This window comes from Crocodylus siamensis, chromosome 2, assembly GCF_052110815.1.
Source record: "Crocodylus siamensis isolate JL-2025a chromosome 2, ASM5211081v1, whole genome shotgun sequence".
NCBI lineage: Eukaryota > Metazoa > Chordata > Crocodylia > Crocodylidae > Crocodylus > Crocodylus siamensis.
The window spans coordinates 197,543,957-197,559,627 of NC_143396.1; the positions used below are offsets into that span (position 1 = coordinate 197,543,957).

Consider the following 15,671-nt stretch of genomic DNA (forward strand, 5'->3'; position numbering starts at 1 on the left):
GCCATAAGGCATTGGATCTCTCAAATTCTGTCCAAATTACGGCCACCTAGAAAGCAGTTTTCATTAATGGCTGGTAAAGACAGCACTGTAGACAAAGGATTCATCAGTGCAATTCCCTAATGTAGGGAAAGACAGAACTAATGAACTAGTGGACATTACATTGTGAAGGACCTATAGTTAATAAATTGAGTCCCTTTAAGAACTGGGATAGAGCTGGATTGGGAAGACCATATCCTGAACTGAACTGGAGGCTGATTAGTAGATAATGCTGGCAAATGTGCCCAAACTAAATTAACAGATAGTCCTGACTGTTTCAAAGACGGAGCAGATGTTGCACTGCCCGGACAGGAAGCCTCTTCCATTTGGCTATGTATGATCTTATCCTTGTCAAGGGTTTTTCACTGTGAATTAAGACATCACGTATTGCAGTGGGGCAGTAATCATCCAGCCAACACCTGCAGTTAGGTGCATGGATCCCGGGAAAGGGTGAAAAATCCAGGCATTGGTTTCTGAGACCATATATTTATATGTATGAATATATCTATCTAATCATGTGTTTGAAAGGGACTTACAGTCACCTGGTCCAACCTCCTGCACAAATAGCGGAATGTTATTCTTAAAACATCCTTGCTCAATGCTTATGCATCCTCTTTTTGAAAACCTCTAATGAAGTTCCTTGTGCAGTCTATTCTGCTCCCTTAATGTTCTAACAGTAAAGAAGTTTTTTTCCTGATATCTAATCTAAATCTAATTTGCTACAATTTAAAGCCATAACATTGTGTTCCAACCTCAGCAGCAAGGGAAAACAGATGTTCTCCCTCTTCTTTATGGCAGCCTTTCAGATATTTGAAGACTGCTATCATGTCCCCCTTTAATCACCTTTTCTCTAAGCTAAACATGCCTTATTCTCTCAGCCTTTCCTTGTATGGCTTGCCTTCCAACCCCTTTATCATTTTGTCACCAACCTCTGGACCCTTTCTAACTTCTCAACATTCTTTTTCAAATTAAGAGCCCAGAACTCCACACAATACTCTAGATGAGAGCTTACCAGGGCTGAGCAGAATGGCAATATCATTTCTCAAGTCTTGCACTTAATATTCCCTTGGATGCAGCACAAAATTGCATTTTATGCAACTGTATAACATATTCATGTTGAGTTTATGATAGAACCCCCCCTGACAAATCTCCTTCTTGATGTTACAGTTCTTTCTCATTCTGTATTTGTGCTTTTGACTACTTTTCCTTAGGTGTAGCACCTTACATCTGTCTGCACTGAATTTCATCCTGTTGTCTCCAGCGTAGCTTCCTAATGCATCAAGATCCTTCTGAATTCTATTCCTATCCTCCAAAGTGTTTACAATCCTTTCCAATTTCATGCATTTGCAAACTTGATCAAGCAGCTCTCTATTCTGACATCCAAATCATTAATAAACATGTGAGTTGTGCCAAACCCCTAAAGAACCCCACTCACATGTTTATTAATGATTTGGATGTCAGAATAGAAAGCTGCTTGATCAAGTTTGCAAATGCATGAAATTGGAAAGGATTGTAAACCCCTAAAGAACCACTCGCCATTCTGAAACTGATTCATTTATAATTACTGCTGTTTGCAGTTACCAAGCCAATGATCTATCCATCTTATAGCAATTTGGTCTAGTCCACATTTCTTCAGTGCTCTTACATGAATGTTGTGTGGGACTTCTATCAAAAGCCTTTAGAAAGTCCAACTACACCATGTCCACTGCATTCCTTTCATCAAACCAACTTTTTATTGGCCAGGGACAGAAGTTACACACAAACTGGTTTAAATGATCAGAAACTGGTCCAAATCTGTTACAGAACAGAAATTCAGTGCACCTAAACCAGTTTCAAAGTGGCTGAAACTGGGTTGAGATGAATCTGGTTGAACATAGTATCAGACCTAATTGACTGAGGTCAAATTGGTTTATGGAACTTCTGTCCAAGACCCCTTTGTGGTTGAAGTTAAACCATAGTCCCTTGGCATACTCTGCATCCCTTGGCTGGGCTCTGCTGTCTGCTTCAGTGGAGCAGGGCTAGCTCTGGCCCTCTGCTCTTTAGGCAGTGTAGGGGTAGTGGTGTGGCCAGATGCCGGTCCCCCTAAGGCAAAGGGGGCATGGAAGAGGTTTATTCCCCCCCTTCCTCCCCTGTCCCACCAGCATGGACCCCAGCTAGGGTCTGCCAGGTAGAGGCACAGCAGCCCCTGTCAGGCATTTCATGCTGCTCGAGTGGCAGGGGGTATGGCCAGCCACAGCAGTGGCATGAAGTGAACGGAGATAGAGGGGGAGTTTAATTCCTCCCCTCCACCTGCTGCCCCACCATGTGGACCTGAGTCAGGGTCTGCCTGGGTGGAAAAGCCCATGTCAGGGTCCATACCTCCTTGCTGCTGCAGCAGCAGGAGTGGGGGCAGGGTCATGGCCAGGCACCAGCCCAGCATAGCCCCTCCTCTCTACCCTCAGGACCGCACCCGGGGAATGCCTGGCCAAGGCAGAGCAGCCCCTGTCAGGCATTCTCCACCGCATCACCACTGGAACAGCTGTGGGTGTGGCCAGCATTGGCGTTAGCCTCAAGTGAATGTGGAAGGGAGGAGGTTTAAGAAGGGATAGAGCAGAGAATAAACTCCCTCGCTGCTCCCTTCACTTAAGGGGGCCATGCCTTTGCCCCTGCCACTGCAGCAGCAAGGGTAGGGGGGACCCTGACACAGGCTGCTGCACCCTGGCCAGGCAGACCCCAGCTTGGGTCTGTGCCACCTGGGCAGGGGTAGAGTAGAGAATTAAACCCCACTCTGTCTCCATTTGCTTCACATTGCTGCTGGGGTGGCCAAGCCCCTTGCCACTTGACCGGGAGGGTGGGGGTGGGAAATGCTTGGTAGGGGCTGCTTCCCCCTCCCCTCTCCAGGCACACTGTGGCTGGGGTCCTTGCAGGTCAGGGTGAGGATTTAAACCCCTCCCCAGTCATACTCAGCCTGCTGGGGCCTGGCCACATCTCTCCCCTCAGCACAGCTTCTCTGCAGCCCTCTCTCTAGCCCCACCCTGGCTTCTAGCATGAGCCAATGCAGGCATACGTCTGCATTTCTGGAATGAAAAGTGAATGTCTATTTACTTGCAAATACGTTCAGTCTACGCAGGTTACACTAACCTGCAAAGATTGAATCAATTCAGGCCCTGTCTTTTTGAATGTCTGTACTTAGCCTCAGTGTTAGGCAATATAACATACTACTGGGTGGCCGGTGACAAAGACTGGTTTGGTGGATATACTTGGTCTAGTCTTTGATGAAGGCCAGGGACTTAATACAGAGCTCCATGGCCCCTCTCAGTGCAGTCTTAATACATGGGCAGACTTTTGGTGCTGGCTTCAGGTTTGGTATAGGACTCCTCTGTGCCCTAAGATTTGCCAAAGGCAAAGTCTTAGGGAAAGCTGCATGGAGGGGAATGGGCTCTAGTCACTGGAACAGTGCTTCTTATGGTCTCTCAGAAATGGTCACTGATAGGGTTGCTGCCTAGATGGCACAGACCAAGCCCCAGCAGACACTTCTTTTATATTTATGAGATACACATGCACTAAGAGTGAAATCTGTGTGGAGAGTCACTCAAAGTTAAATCAAGCCTGTTTGTGTTTAATATACAATAATCAAAAGTGGCCTAGTTCAAAATGTTACCAGAACATGTATATGCTAATATGCAAGAAAAAAAATGTTGAAAAAAAAATGTTGAAAAGTGAGGAACAAGCAGCATGAGAGAAATTTGCTATTTGTGGCAACTGATAATTTAACCACAGGAATTAAAGAAAAACAGACTATTGAGAAATAGGCGTTTTAAAATGTTTCCTTTATAGAAGTTAGCATTTCACAGAGAAAATTCACTTATTTTAAAATGTAAAAGAAAAAAAGTGTTATCCTGCTTTAAGTGCAAACATAAAGAGTGCCTTAACTACGGAGCCACTACCAGTACCACTGCTGACACTGCTCATCTTAACAGACATTTTGGTGCAGATGACTAGGATAATCCATGAAGGTTAACTATTGATTACACTGTATTAGTTTTAAAAAAGTTGTTTAGTTTCAACAGAATCATCATTTTCTTTGATGTTAAAGTCAGAAAAACAAATTTGCTGCCTCACATTGATGTTTTGATAAGTTATTTATAGACAATTTAACTTTCTGTACTGGTTTGCAATGAGTCTAAAATAATGTAAGCAGCAGAACAATACTCACCTCTTCTTTACATGTCAGATATATGTGGTATTTGTAATGATGGAGTGAGTGATACAGAGAGTACAACTGTATTTTTTCTGGATCAACTGTAAACTCCTGCAGAGAAAATAGTTATTTTTAGACATTAATGATATTAGTTGAAAGAAAAATTCATTGAATATTAGACTTTTTATTGCCAATAGATTAATGCCAGTTTTAGCAATTCAGAAATAGAAAATAACTTTAGATCGGTGGTTCTCAATCTTTTTAGACTCAAAGTACCTCTTGGAAAATGCCACCTTTTAGCTTTCATTCATTTTTTTACTATGGAAAAATACTAGAGCAATTCTTTTGTTTCAAAAAACTCAAAGACCACAACAGGTTGGAATGAATTTGACAGTATGGATTCCAAATTAAAATCTCTGGGTTTATCTTGTGAATCATGTATAGGTGTTTGCACACCTAACTGTGTTAATATCACACAGCAGCAACCATAAATGGATCTCAAGGCACTGCAAGAATCACTGCTTTAGATATTCCCTGACAAAGTAGAAAACTATGTTAAACATTCTTGCAGAAAAATTTAGTATTACCTCGCCCTAGTTTGTTTTCAGTATAAAGTTATCTTCCTTATTAAAGTTGGGTTTGACCATTTTCTTCCATTATTTTCATTACCCGGAGGAATTAAATGGTCATTTTTCAAGAATTATTGTGATCTTCGTTAGCAGCAGAAGATGCAGCTTTCTGATTCACTTCATCTGCCAATCTGATACAGTTTTTTGGAAAGGAGAAGGCATATTTTGTATTAGAAGAGTGAAAAGAACTTACATAAATTGCTCCAATAACTTGTAACTTTGGCAAGAAAAAAACCCTGTTATATATTTGCTGGTTGATGGCATCTCCAGAATTTATTGTGATTAGCTAAAAGTACACGTGGATTTGTGTCCATAAAATCCACTTAAGACTGTCCTGGTAAAGTCATGAGTCACACATATTTTTCCAGCTTCCTAAATTTATTCTTTTAGCAATTAGATATGCAATCCAATTTCTGTCAGTGAAGGTAAGTGAAAAGGTAGGACAAAAACATTTAACAGTTTAAATACATGGCCTGCAAAATTTCTTAAAATGTGTATTTCCTCTAAAGGTAATATTTTTCTCTACGGTGTCTAATAGTTTCTACAAAGTATTCATCATTGTTTAAGCATTGGTAGGTACCAGTAGTAAGAACTGAATAGTGACTTTGCCATAAGCCCCCTGTAGGAGCATGCAATAGTCGTGCCACCCCAGCAGAATATAAAATAGCTTCTTATTCGTAATATCAGAATCTGGTGTCAGTTCATTCTCCTCCTGACCCCCACCACTCTCCTGACTGGTGGAAAGAGGTGAGGGGATGCAAAAGACCTTTGCCTAGCCTGTCTTGGTGTATCATACCAGTGAAAGGGAGAGAAGCCAAGTCCCTTTCTTCTCTCTGCCCTTTCCTTGCCACCCATGCTGGAAGGAAGTAGCACTTAAAGGAGACTGTTTCCTATGGCTGCTTGCAGTGCGAATACCTGGCATGGTATAAGAAGTTGCCTCATGTCCCCTTAATTTCTCATACAGATTTGCAGCAGAGACCATGGTTTGGCTCTAAATATGTCCTTTTTAAATAAGTTAACAATTCTATTCAAGAACTAGTGGTCTGAAATATTATTATAATGTACGCATTCTATTTTGCTGATCTATTAGAATGCAATAATCAGTATTCTTGAAAACTGAAAGGAACTGGGTCATTCCTTTCAGGTGATTAAACATGCAGTTTCAAATCAAATTTTAAAACTTTATTAAATTATAATATTTTTGACAAATTCAGTAAAGATTTTATTTTTTCATGAATTCAGACTATAAATGTATCAACAAAAAATCATTTTGGAATCATTTTGTATCATGTTAGAAATATGATCACAAAAGTAAAGACCATTTTAAATATTTACCTGTGCTAGCTTAGTGGTTGATTTAGAAGCCCTCAGTGTTTTCTTGTTGTAAGCTTTCCCATTCATTTTAATTTTAGAAATAGCAGCTCCTCCACTTTTTGATTTAGAATCACGAGTGATTACTGTCAGTTCAGGAAAGTTTTCCAAAGCATTCTTAAAACAGCACAGAAATAAAAAGGATTATGACTTTAAGAATTCTACCAAAAGAGAACTTATCAATTATTCAGATTTCTTAAAAACTGATAAATTAGTCTCCAAGTTAATTTTAACATGTAAAAAATACGCTATTCCTAAAATGATTTAGGAATAAGATCGTTTAGCTATCAAATAAATAATAAACTTGTTTTTGACTAGCTATTATGTCTTCAGAGGATCAGATCCCTTCACAAAAGTTTAGCAGCAAATTTTGAGACCTTCACTAATAAAATAAATGAGTCAGAAATCCAAAAAGCAATTTAGGATGAAGGCCTGAGTGTTTCAGAAATATCAGTAAAATGGCTTTATCATATCTGTGAATTAGGGAAGCATTATCTTCCTCTTTTGAAAACTGACAAAATTCAAGCACAGAGCTTTTACAGCCACATGCCTTAGTTTCACACTATAAGCATCTAAAGCCCAAAACAAAATTCAGATCACCAATCTCCTGATTGTTAGCCATGTACTTTAGTTCTGGTAAGAAAGACTAGTTTCTCAAAAAGTAAAACTAAACTTCCAAAAATGTAACATGCCCATTTCTTTAAAAAAATCTCTTATCCAATACTAGTCTGGAATACTTCAGAAATAAACTTTTATTTGACAGTAACAGTGGGAACAGGAGCCCAATACTTGCACTTTATTAATGCTACTGCTTTATAAAGAATATTCTGTGAATTAACTGAACTCAGTTCTCCAGAACTGAGAAGGGAAGAAATGGCACTAATGCTTAAACCTCCCTTCCCCAACAGGAGATAAGCAGATAACAGAATAACAAGGATGCTCCAGAATACTGGAGCTGGAATACTGGAGATGGACATACAGGTGATGCTACCAGTTTCACTACTGCTGGACTATGACCAGCTTGACTCTCTCTGCTGTCTGTAGATAGAGCAGGTCAGGGCTTTCTTAGAAGCCAGAAGGAAATGTAATAAATCACCTGGTCTGATTTTCTTCCTAATATAGGCCACCTGATTTTATCCAGTAACTCTTGTATTATATATACCTCATTGTGTTAATACAGCAAGAGGAAGGGATTAAGACTGTTGTACCAGTCCCCTCAAACCCCTGCTGGGAAAGGAGACAAGAGACAATCTACTTTCTAAGCTTTTTCCATAGCAAGTCAAACAACTCTTTTGGCAGGAAAGTCAGAAGTGCCAGGGGGGCCAGGAAGTCCAATCCTGCCAGCCAGCTTCCAACAACAGTACAATAACCCACAACTTTCTCTTCCCCTCCTTACAAATCTGCTTCTGAACTATTTCACAGATTTCATAGACATTAGGGCTGGAAGGGACCTTGGGAGATCATCAAGTCCAGCCCCCTGCCCAAAGGGCAGGAAGTCAGCTGGGGTCATAGGATCCCAGCAAGATAAGCATCCAATTTACTCTTGAAGGTGTTCAATGTAGGTGCTTGAACCACCTCTGCTGGCAGACTGTTCCAGACCTTGGGGGCTCAGACAGTAAAGAAATTCTTCCTTATGTCCAGCCTGAAACGGTCTTGCAGGAGTTTACCCATCTTGGAAAGGGCGTTTCCAAGGGCATTTGGGAAAAGGGAGGAACAGGCATCAAATATCATTACTACTTGTCCTAACCATCTCTTCCTGACTGGTACACATACTGCGGGATGCTGATATGGATATATCTGGTCCCTGACCCAACCCTTCACTTTTTCTTGCCTTGTGTTCAACAGTGGTACTTGCATCTGTCCCCCACTTCTTCCACACCTTAACTTAGGACTTTACATGAAAAGGATTCTTCTTCCACCTGTGACCCCCCCCCACCAGGTCTAAGTAGTCCTGGAATCCCACTTTACCTCTCCAACGCTGGGATGTCTGCTTTGCTATTCCTTAGGAAAGCCATTTATCAAAATACATCTACCAAAATTTATAGACTATAGGACAATAAAGAAAAAAAATTCTCCAAAGGGACATCAAGTTAGTTTTCTTTTGAGGATCCTGACAAACTTAATAAGTAAAACAGTTCATGGGAAGTAAAACTGAACTTTATCTGTACAGTTAAAAATCTTAATCCCCAAAAGTTTCTAAGTGTAATATACTAAGATTTAATGTAGTCTCTTCTAAACCTATATTCTACTCTTGTTACAAATTTGTTCTCTTGCCATATACTTAAGTGTATACAGCAACTCAATTACCACTGGTTTAAACTGAAAAGTTTAAAAAAATACCTTTAATGTATGCTCCAAATGTAATTTGGGAAGCAGTCTTTTTCTATTATCATTCAGCATGCCATCAATTTTTCTCATATGAGGCAGAAGTAGCTCATCTAAAAGACATGCAATTTTTTAAAGTTAACACTTTAATATTAACACAAAACTTTTCCCCTACCTGAACCACAGACTGACCTGGTACTGCTTTACCCAGCCTTCAGGGCAAAAAGGTAGGGTGCCACTCATTTAACAAGTTAACAGAGGAACCACAGATTGTTGCTCCTCACCTACTGCACCTGCTAGTGTTTTCACTGATGACAACAAAATTTAGTGGCAGGTAAAGCAGGGGCATAAGGGAGGAAAGCATGTGATCATGAGTGAGGCAAGGCAGTTATGATCATTAGCATAAGCTGGAAGTAAAAAACACTGCAATGCAGTTTGCTTATACTACCAAAGTTTTAAATAAGAGTTTTAAATCATTCACTTTGTTTTATAAGTTAAGAAAGAGAACTTGGTACTTTAGTATAAAACTCAGCACATATACCATGACAACACTATATCATATCTAACCCAACAGCTAAATGTAAATGCAACTGGTTCTTTTGTTTGTTAAAAGCTCAAAAAGGAGATGGAAAGGGCATTGTAGAGAATAAATTTCACAGGCAACTTTAAACAGTTCCCTAAATCTCTCACTATCATGCAAGAAAATTTGCAGTTCAGAGACGGGTTGTTCAGAAGTAGGCTCAGGTTAGGAAAACTACCTTTTATTAAAACTACCCAACTCTTAAACAATTGAACAAAATCCAATAAAACATAAGTAAGGGGCAATGTGGTGCTTAAGAAGACTGTTTATTTCTAAACTGTTCAATCCTTTATTCACACAAGCAGCCCCTCTTCATTCTACTGACATAACTGCTGCAGATATAGATCCTTACAGGATGTGTGTAAAAATTGAGACTCAAACAGGGAAAAGCTTTTGAAATATGGATAACTCAATTTTGCAGCAGCTGTACACTATGGAAATGCATGCTGATTTCTATGCTTCAGTCTTCTTACATCAGTCTATGCCGTGTTAGAGAAAACTGACCTAAGGTTTGTTTGCTACAGTTCACTACAGAATATGTTTAAATTTCAATGCGACAGAACTAACTCCATCAAGCCTTGGTTCTCTTGAAGGTAACCTGGGCATAATTATATTCAAATAAAAATTGTAAACCAAAACTCCAAAAAGTGCTGAAAATGAGTGCATAATGAAGCAGGCATGTATTTGAAAATGTTCTTAATTAGAATCAGCTTTTGTAAAATGCTTTTTGATGGAGGCCATCTTGATAAAAAATGGATTGTCGCTGCACCTAACAAGATGCTAGCCCAATGGAGTTAGCTTCCATTGTGCCATATTCAGGTTAAGCAATTAACAATCAGAGGAATACTGTAATATTTTATTAATAAACAGTTACAGAATTCTATTAAATTCTAATCTAGACTTCAATTATTTACTATATTTCCTTACATACCACATGGACTTTTCCCCCAAAATTAGCCACTGGAACTTGAGGTGTGTGATTTGAATTAAGGAAACATGGCTGGCAGGTAGGGAGACCCTTGTGCTCACTGTGTTGTCCCCTGTCCAGCACATGCCAGGTTACTGCCCCTCTTCCCAACTTCACTTTGTTAATGGGACACTCTTAGGCTGCTGCTTAGATGAGGAATTGTCTGCTGCCAGCATCTAGGACAGAGGTGCTCAGCCCCCAGCCCACAGAGCTACATCATCTGGACTGAAGAGTTCCTCATGGGTCCGGAAATCTGGTAGCGGAGGAGTAGTAGTAATGCTGCCACCACTACTTGCTACCAAATTTGCAAGCCCCGTGAGGCTGGACTGGGCCCTGGGTGGGCCACTGCCATGAGGCTGCATCACGCATTAGGCGGGCCAATTCACATGCCAAATCAAACCCACAGAGTGACCTGGCACTGCTCATCTGACCTGCGGGGTGAAGAAGCTGGGCACCACTGATCTATCAAGTTAACGAAGGAGCCACAGGTTATTGCTCCCTGCCTACAGCAGCTGCTGGTGTTCTCACTGATGTGGCAGCTACAGTACGGACACGGGGAGGGCAGCTTCTCTGTTAACTCTGTGAGCATCCATGATCATTAGCGGGGCAAAGCAGTTATGATCTTCCCAGCTGGTGAAAAATGTCTCTCTTCATTCTACCTTCTGAAAAGGCATGTCTTATTTGGGGGGTGTATGCTCTGCAAGACAACAGAGTGGCACTGGGGAAGAACGGCATACTTGTGGAAATAGACTGGGATTTCAATCATGCATGTATCTTACAGTCCATTTTTCAGATTGTTGAAAGTCATGATATGATAAAACTGGAACACAGAGCAAACAAGCCAGAGACCTTATTTTGGCAACAACAACATTTGCCCTGAAGAACTTCATTTATAGATATTTGTTTTTTAGTACAAAGAAAATAGTCTCAGAATATAGTCTTAGACGGTACTGATGAATATTGAATTTAGGCGAATGAGAAGTTTCATCAGCCCTTTAGCAAATACAATGTACACACAACGCCTTGTATGCCTTAAAGGGCAGATAAAAGTCTCCATGTGAAACAAGAGGCTTTACACTTGTTTTACTACTAAAATGTATACACGTAAAGATGACAGACTAATAGAAAACACTAGGGCACAAGTGTTAAACATACTGTACCATTGCTCTTTTCCAAGGCTTGCATTGTATCTGGATCCAAGGCAATGCTAACAAGCAGCTCCATGTAACTCTTAAAAGTCTCCTTCATCGCTCTCGTGTTCAAAAAGCGAGTGACAAATGGAGCTGGAGGTACAAGCTCTGAAAAGGAAATGGAACTCAATGACTATTTTCTCTCTCAAACATGCTGAAAATAGTACCATTTGGGAATATACAAATATTTCAAAACCAAATGCTCTCTCAGTGTTAAGCACAAGTGACCTCTAGTGGTATCCTAAAAGTGTAACACAATATATTACGACAAAATCAAAGAGTCGGTATACCAAAGAGAAGAAGCCTTACAGGGTATCAGATAAATTACACTATTTCCTTAAAAGATGCAGAATTACCTGCATTTAGGTACTCTGGTAATGAGTGCCTCAGAGAAAAATGAACCTTTTACAAGCAAAAATCTAGAGAAAAGAATAAAGAAATATCCTTGTCACACAACAATTTCAGATGAGTCAAAAAGTTCAAAAGCAAAGTCATTTAGGAATCTGGAATACCACTGAATCAGTCACACTTCCATTTGCTCATAAATGCCTGTATAATAAATTCCTCTAACAAACAAGTATATGTTACCTAGTGTCACTTTCCAAAATATTTTTAATTTTTAGCTACCTATTTCATTAGTGAGATTACTCCATTCTATCAAGGTTCCTCAATTACTATGGCTGCCAGTTCCCTTTAAAGTAGCCCCTTACACTAGTAAAAGGAACAGCTGAATACTATATCTTTAGAAGTGCATTGATAAAGATTTTCTTGACCAATACCAATAGGCGATTAACCAGCCATATCAGCTGATACTGATCTGATATCTTATTTACAGGAATGCAACTGGGCAGCTTGAAGGCCAGCATCCTGCTGGTAAGTCTTGTGGGGGTGAAGAGGTGTGGAGGAGGGAAGGGGCATGGGGGTGCGGGGTCAAGGCCCCCATGGTGAGGGAGGGAGTGGGGTAGGGGGAAGCGCTGCCCATCCAGGGTGGTAAATGAGACCCTGGGGCTGGGAGTGGTATGGAACTGAAGGGGTGCTCCCCACCTTTACGTGCACCCCTGGGGGAGGCACGGGGGGCATACGCCCCCTGGATTTGTGTGCAGGGCAAGGATGGGCTGCCTGCTGCAGGCTTGGGGCTAGGGTCTGTGCCAGCTTCTTCCTGGCATGGGGGCAGCACTAGGAGGGGTTACTACAGGGTGGGATATAGCCGCACCAAGATTCCCTGTAACTACCCCTCCCAGAACCACCACTGCCTACCCCATCCCCACACGCTTGGAGCTCAGCCCTAGCCCAGCACCCTGTTGAGAAGAGGCTGGCATAGACCCTGGCCCTGAGCCCACCTTAGCTCTGCACATAAATCAGGGGGAGGGGCATATGCCCCCCATACCTCCCTCAGGAGCACGCAGTGGCAGGGAGCTGCCCCCTCCCCAGCATCCCATGCCCCCTGGATGAGTCTCCCACAGTTCCATCCCATTCCCAGCCCCAGGGCTGCCTTAACTGCCTTGGCTGGGCAGCTCCTGCCCCTGGCCCAGCCCCACTCTCTACACCTCACCGTGGGTGCCTCAATCCACCCATCCACTCCTTCCCTCCCCCTGTTCCTTTCCCTCCCCCCCCCACACACTTACCAGCAGGCTGCTTTCCATGCTGCCCAGTGGCATTCCTGACTGTGTGCATACCATGGCTGCATGCATGCATGCAGCATTTATCGGTGACATCATCAGCTACACCGGCCAAAAAAAGCCGACTGCCGATCCAATATGCAATTGATATATCAGTGCACCTCTACATATTTTATAATATAATTTCATGGAAAGATCCAGACTTTTGAAAAAGGGAGGGGTACAGATGATGAGATGCACTATCATACAAAATAATATATTTTTTCCTGTTAAAAATAAATTAGAAGCTTTATTAATATGTTAGGGGCCCAGGACTGTATTATTTATTTTAAGATTGAGGCAAAAGCAAATATATTTTCACTGGAATGAGCTAAAAACAATCTGCAGGGCTGTGAAATAGGAGCTTCATTACTAGGATTAGCTAAGAGGCAGCAGAACTGCAGAACAAAGGATAGTTTGACTGGGGGGAACATCAAAACCATAAAAAGAGAGGGTCATTAACACCTGTGGAATGAAGAGTTTACAAGTAGATTATTATGACCCATGAAGTCAATTGACTCCCTTAGCACAGCCTCATTAGAAATGTTGCTGTTCCTGCCAGGCAGTTGTTTTTAAAACTTTGGGTGGAGCAGGAATCAAAGGGGAGTGCAAATGCACCACTGCACCCTGCCCCACCCCCAATCATTCCCTTTAAAAACAGGCTTAGATACTGATAACAGAACATGACCCACCATCATCATCACTCTGGGCTTCAGGAGAAGAATCAGACTGGGAAGATGAAAACTCTTCTTTCCATTTTTTCCGTTTCTTTGGTGGTGGTTCTGCTTTTAGTTTTGGCTGTTTAGCTTTGGGTTTTACAGAGGAGGAGACTTTTGTTGTTGTAGGTTTTGGTGCTGGAGGATCAGGTGCTTTGTTGCTGCCACCACTTGGTTTGCAGTGAATAGTTCTGCAACAGTATTATGAACATTTTTATAAGCCATCAGAATAAACAATCATACAAAAACTAGCTTTAACAAAAGATCAGTCAGGTCGTTTTGGCAGTAAGGTACATCTCTCATGGGATATGTATTTAAGTATGCTATTTCACTGCACTGTAGTATGATCAATTTAATTAAAAGTATTTAAATACTAATTTACACCTTCTGCTGCTAAATATTAATTAATCCCTTGTGCTTAAATAGTAGTTTTCCCCATTTTCCTGTGGGTAAACAGTCACAGAGGTTAACTCACTAGGCCAATATTTTCTGGTGAATTGGCTAGAGACAAGGGCCTTGTACAGGCATGCAGGCTTTTTATCTGAAAGTAAAAATGGTTACTCCAAGAGAAAAATAACCTGGGAACAGTCAGGGTTAAATCTCTCCCAGGAGTTTCCCCTAGGAGAACAAATGTCTGTATTGCTGTGGTTTCCCTCAGAAGAGAGCTTTCCTCCAGCATGCCCACCCCCAACCCAGGGAAACAGTCTCTCACTTGCTGGACTTTGCTGGTCCAGCAAGGTGCAAAACTTGCCTCCTTCACAATCCCCACATTGTGCTTTAAGGAAACGCAAGCTGGCCATGGGTAGTCTGGGACAGCTAATCAGGGCTGCCCTATGCACTGGCAGCATTCCTTGCCAGGCAGAGTAAGGGAGCCTGCAAAACATGCCGAGATGTGTACAGCACCCTCCCTCACCCCTCTGACCCCAACTGCAGTGTGGGCACTGCAGGCTCTCCACTCTTCACGGCCTCTGTATTCAAATGTCTGTACTTACAGCTCTGGGTAAGTTTTTCTACCAAAAGGACAAACGTGGGAGAAGTTTCTGGATCTACATTCAAATCAAGATTAGATTCTGGGGGCTCTAAACATACTCTACTCCTATTTTCCTACAGCAGCCTCCCCCAGGAGGCTTGCGCCTATAATAAGTTTTACATAAAAAATAATCATGATTTCTCTTGCAGACTTATTACAGAAATAACCAAAACAGCTAATGAAACTTGCTGATAATACAAAGCTAGAAGGCACTATCAATACAGAGGAGAATTAGAATATCATATAGGAAGATCTGAATGATCTGACCTTGAAGACCAAAGTAACAAACAGAATGACATTTAATAGTACTAAATACAAAGACATACACTCAGACACTAATAACAAGAATTTTTTGTAAAAGCTAGGAGCTCTTCAGTTGGAAACAAAAGGAGGAGGAGAAGGACATGAGTGCATTAGTCAATCAAATGATGATTAAGAGCCACTAATGTAATGCAGCTGTGAAAAAGGCAGGTAGACTGTATCAGATAAGGTATCTCTGTACCAATAAGCCAGTACTAATGCAAGAACACTAGGAAGACTGTATCTGGAATGCTGTGTACAATTTTAATCATTCAACAAGACACCATTTGTTCCAAGTTGAGTTAATCTAAGAAGGGTTATGAAGATGAATAGGTTAAACAGAAAGCCTACAAGAAGAATCCAATGGTATACCTATATCAGCATTTCCCAACCGGTGTGCCATCAGACATGTCCAGGTGTGCTGTGGCATTTTGGGCTGGAGTCATACCCCCAGCCTGCTGCCTCTGTGGACACAGACAGATGGTGAGCGTGGCTCCAGCCAGGCAGGGGGCATGGCTCTAGCCCAAAATGCTGCCTGGCTGGCCATGCACCACCCCCTTACCCGGTCAGTGTCCAGCTGGCTGCACACCACTTCCCCACCCCCACCCCCCACCCATCTGGTGTGCCATGGTGCTTTCTTATTTAAAAAGGTTGGGAAATGCTGGCTTATACTGCCACAGTACAGTGCC

The 15,671-nt window shown here is 41.7% G+C and overlaps 1 protein-coding gene across 1 annotated transcript in view; it reads right to left on the reverse strand.

Annotated features, from left to right (window-relative positions):
- The window catches only part of QSER1 (glutamine and serine rich 1), a 77,977-nt gene that overhangs the window by 5,192 nt on the left and 57,114 nt on the right, over positions 1-15,671 (reverse strand). The window contains exons 8-12 of the mRNA XM_090032785.1: positions 13,629-13,843; positions 11,249-11,386; positions 8,557-8,654; positions 6,181-6,333; positions 4,232-4,327 (exon numbers count right to left, since the gene is read on the reverse strand). Coding sequence (XP_089888911.1) covers positions 4,232-4,327; positions 6,181-6,333; positions 8,557-8,654; positions 11,249-11,386; positions 13,629-13,843 — 700 coding nt within the window. The remainder of the gene's footprint in view (positions 1-4,231; positions 4,328-6,180; positions 6,334-8,556; positions 8,655-11,248; positions 11,387-13,628; positions 13,844-15,671) is intronic.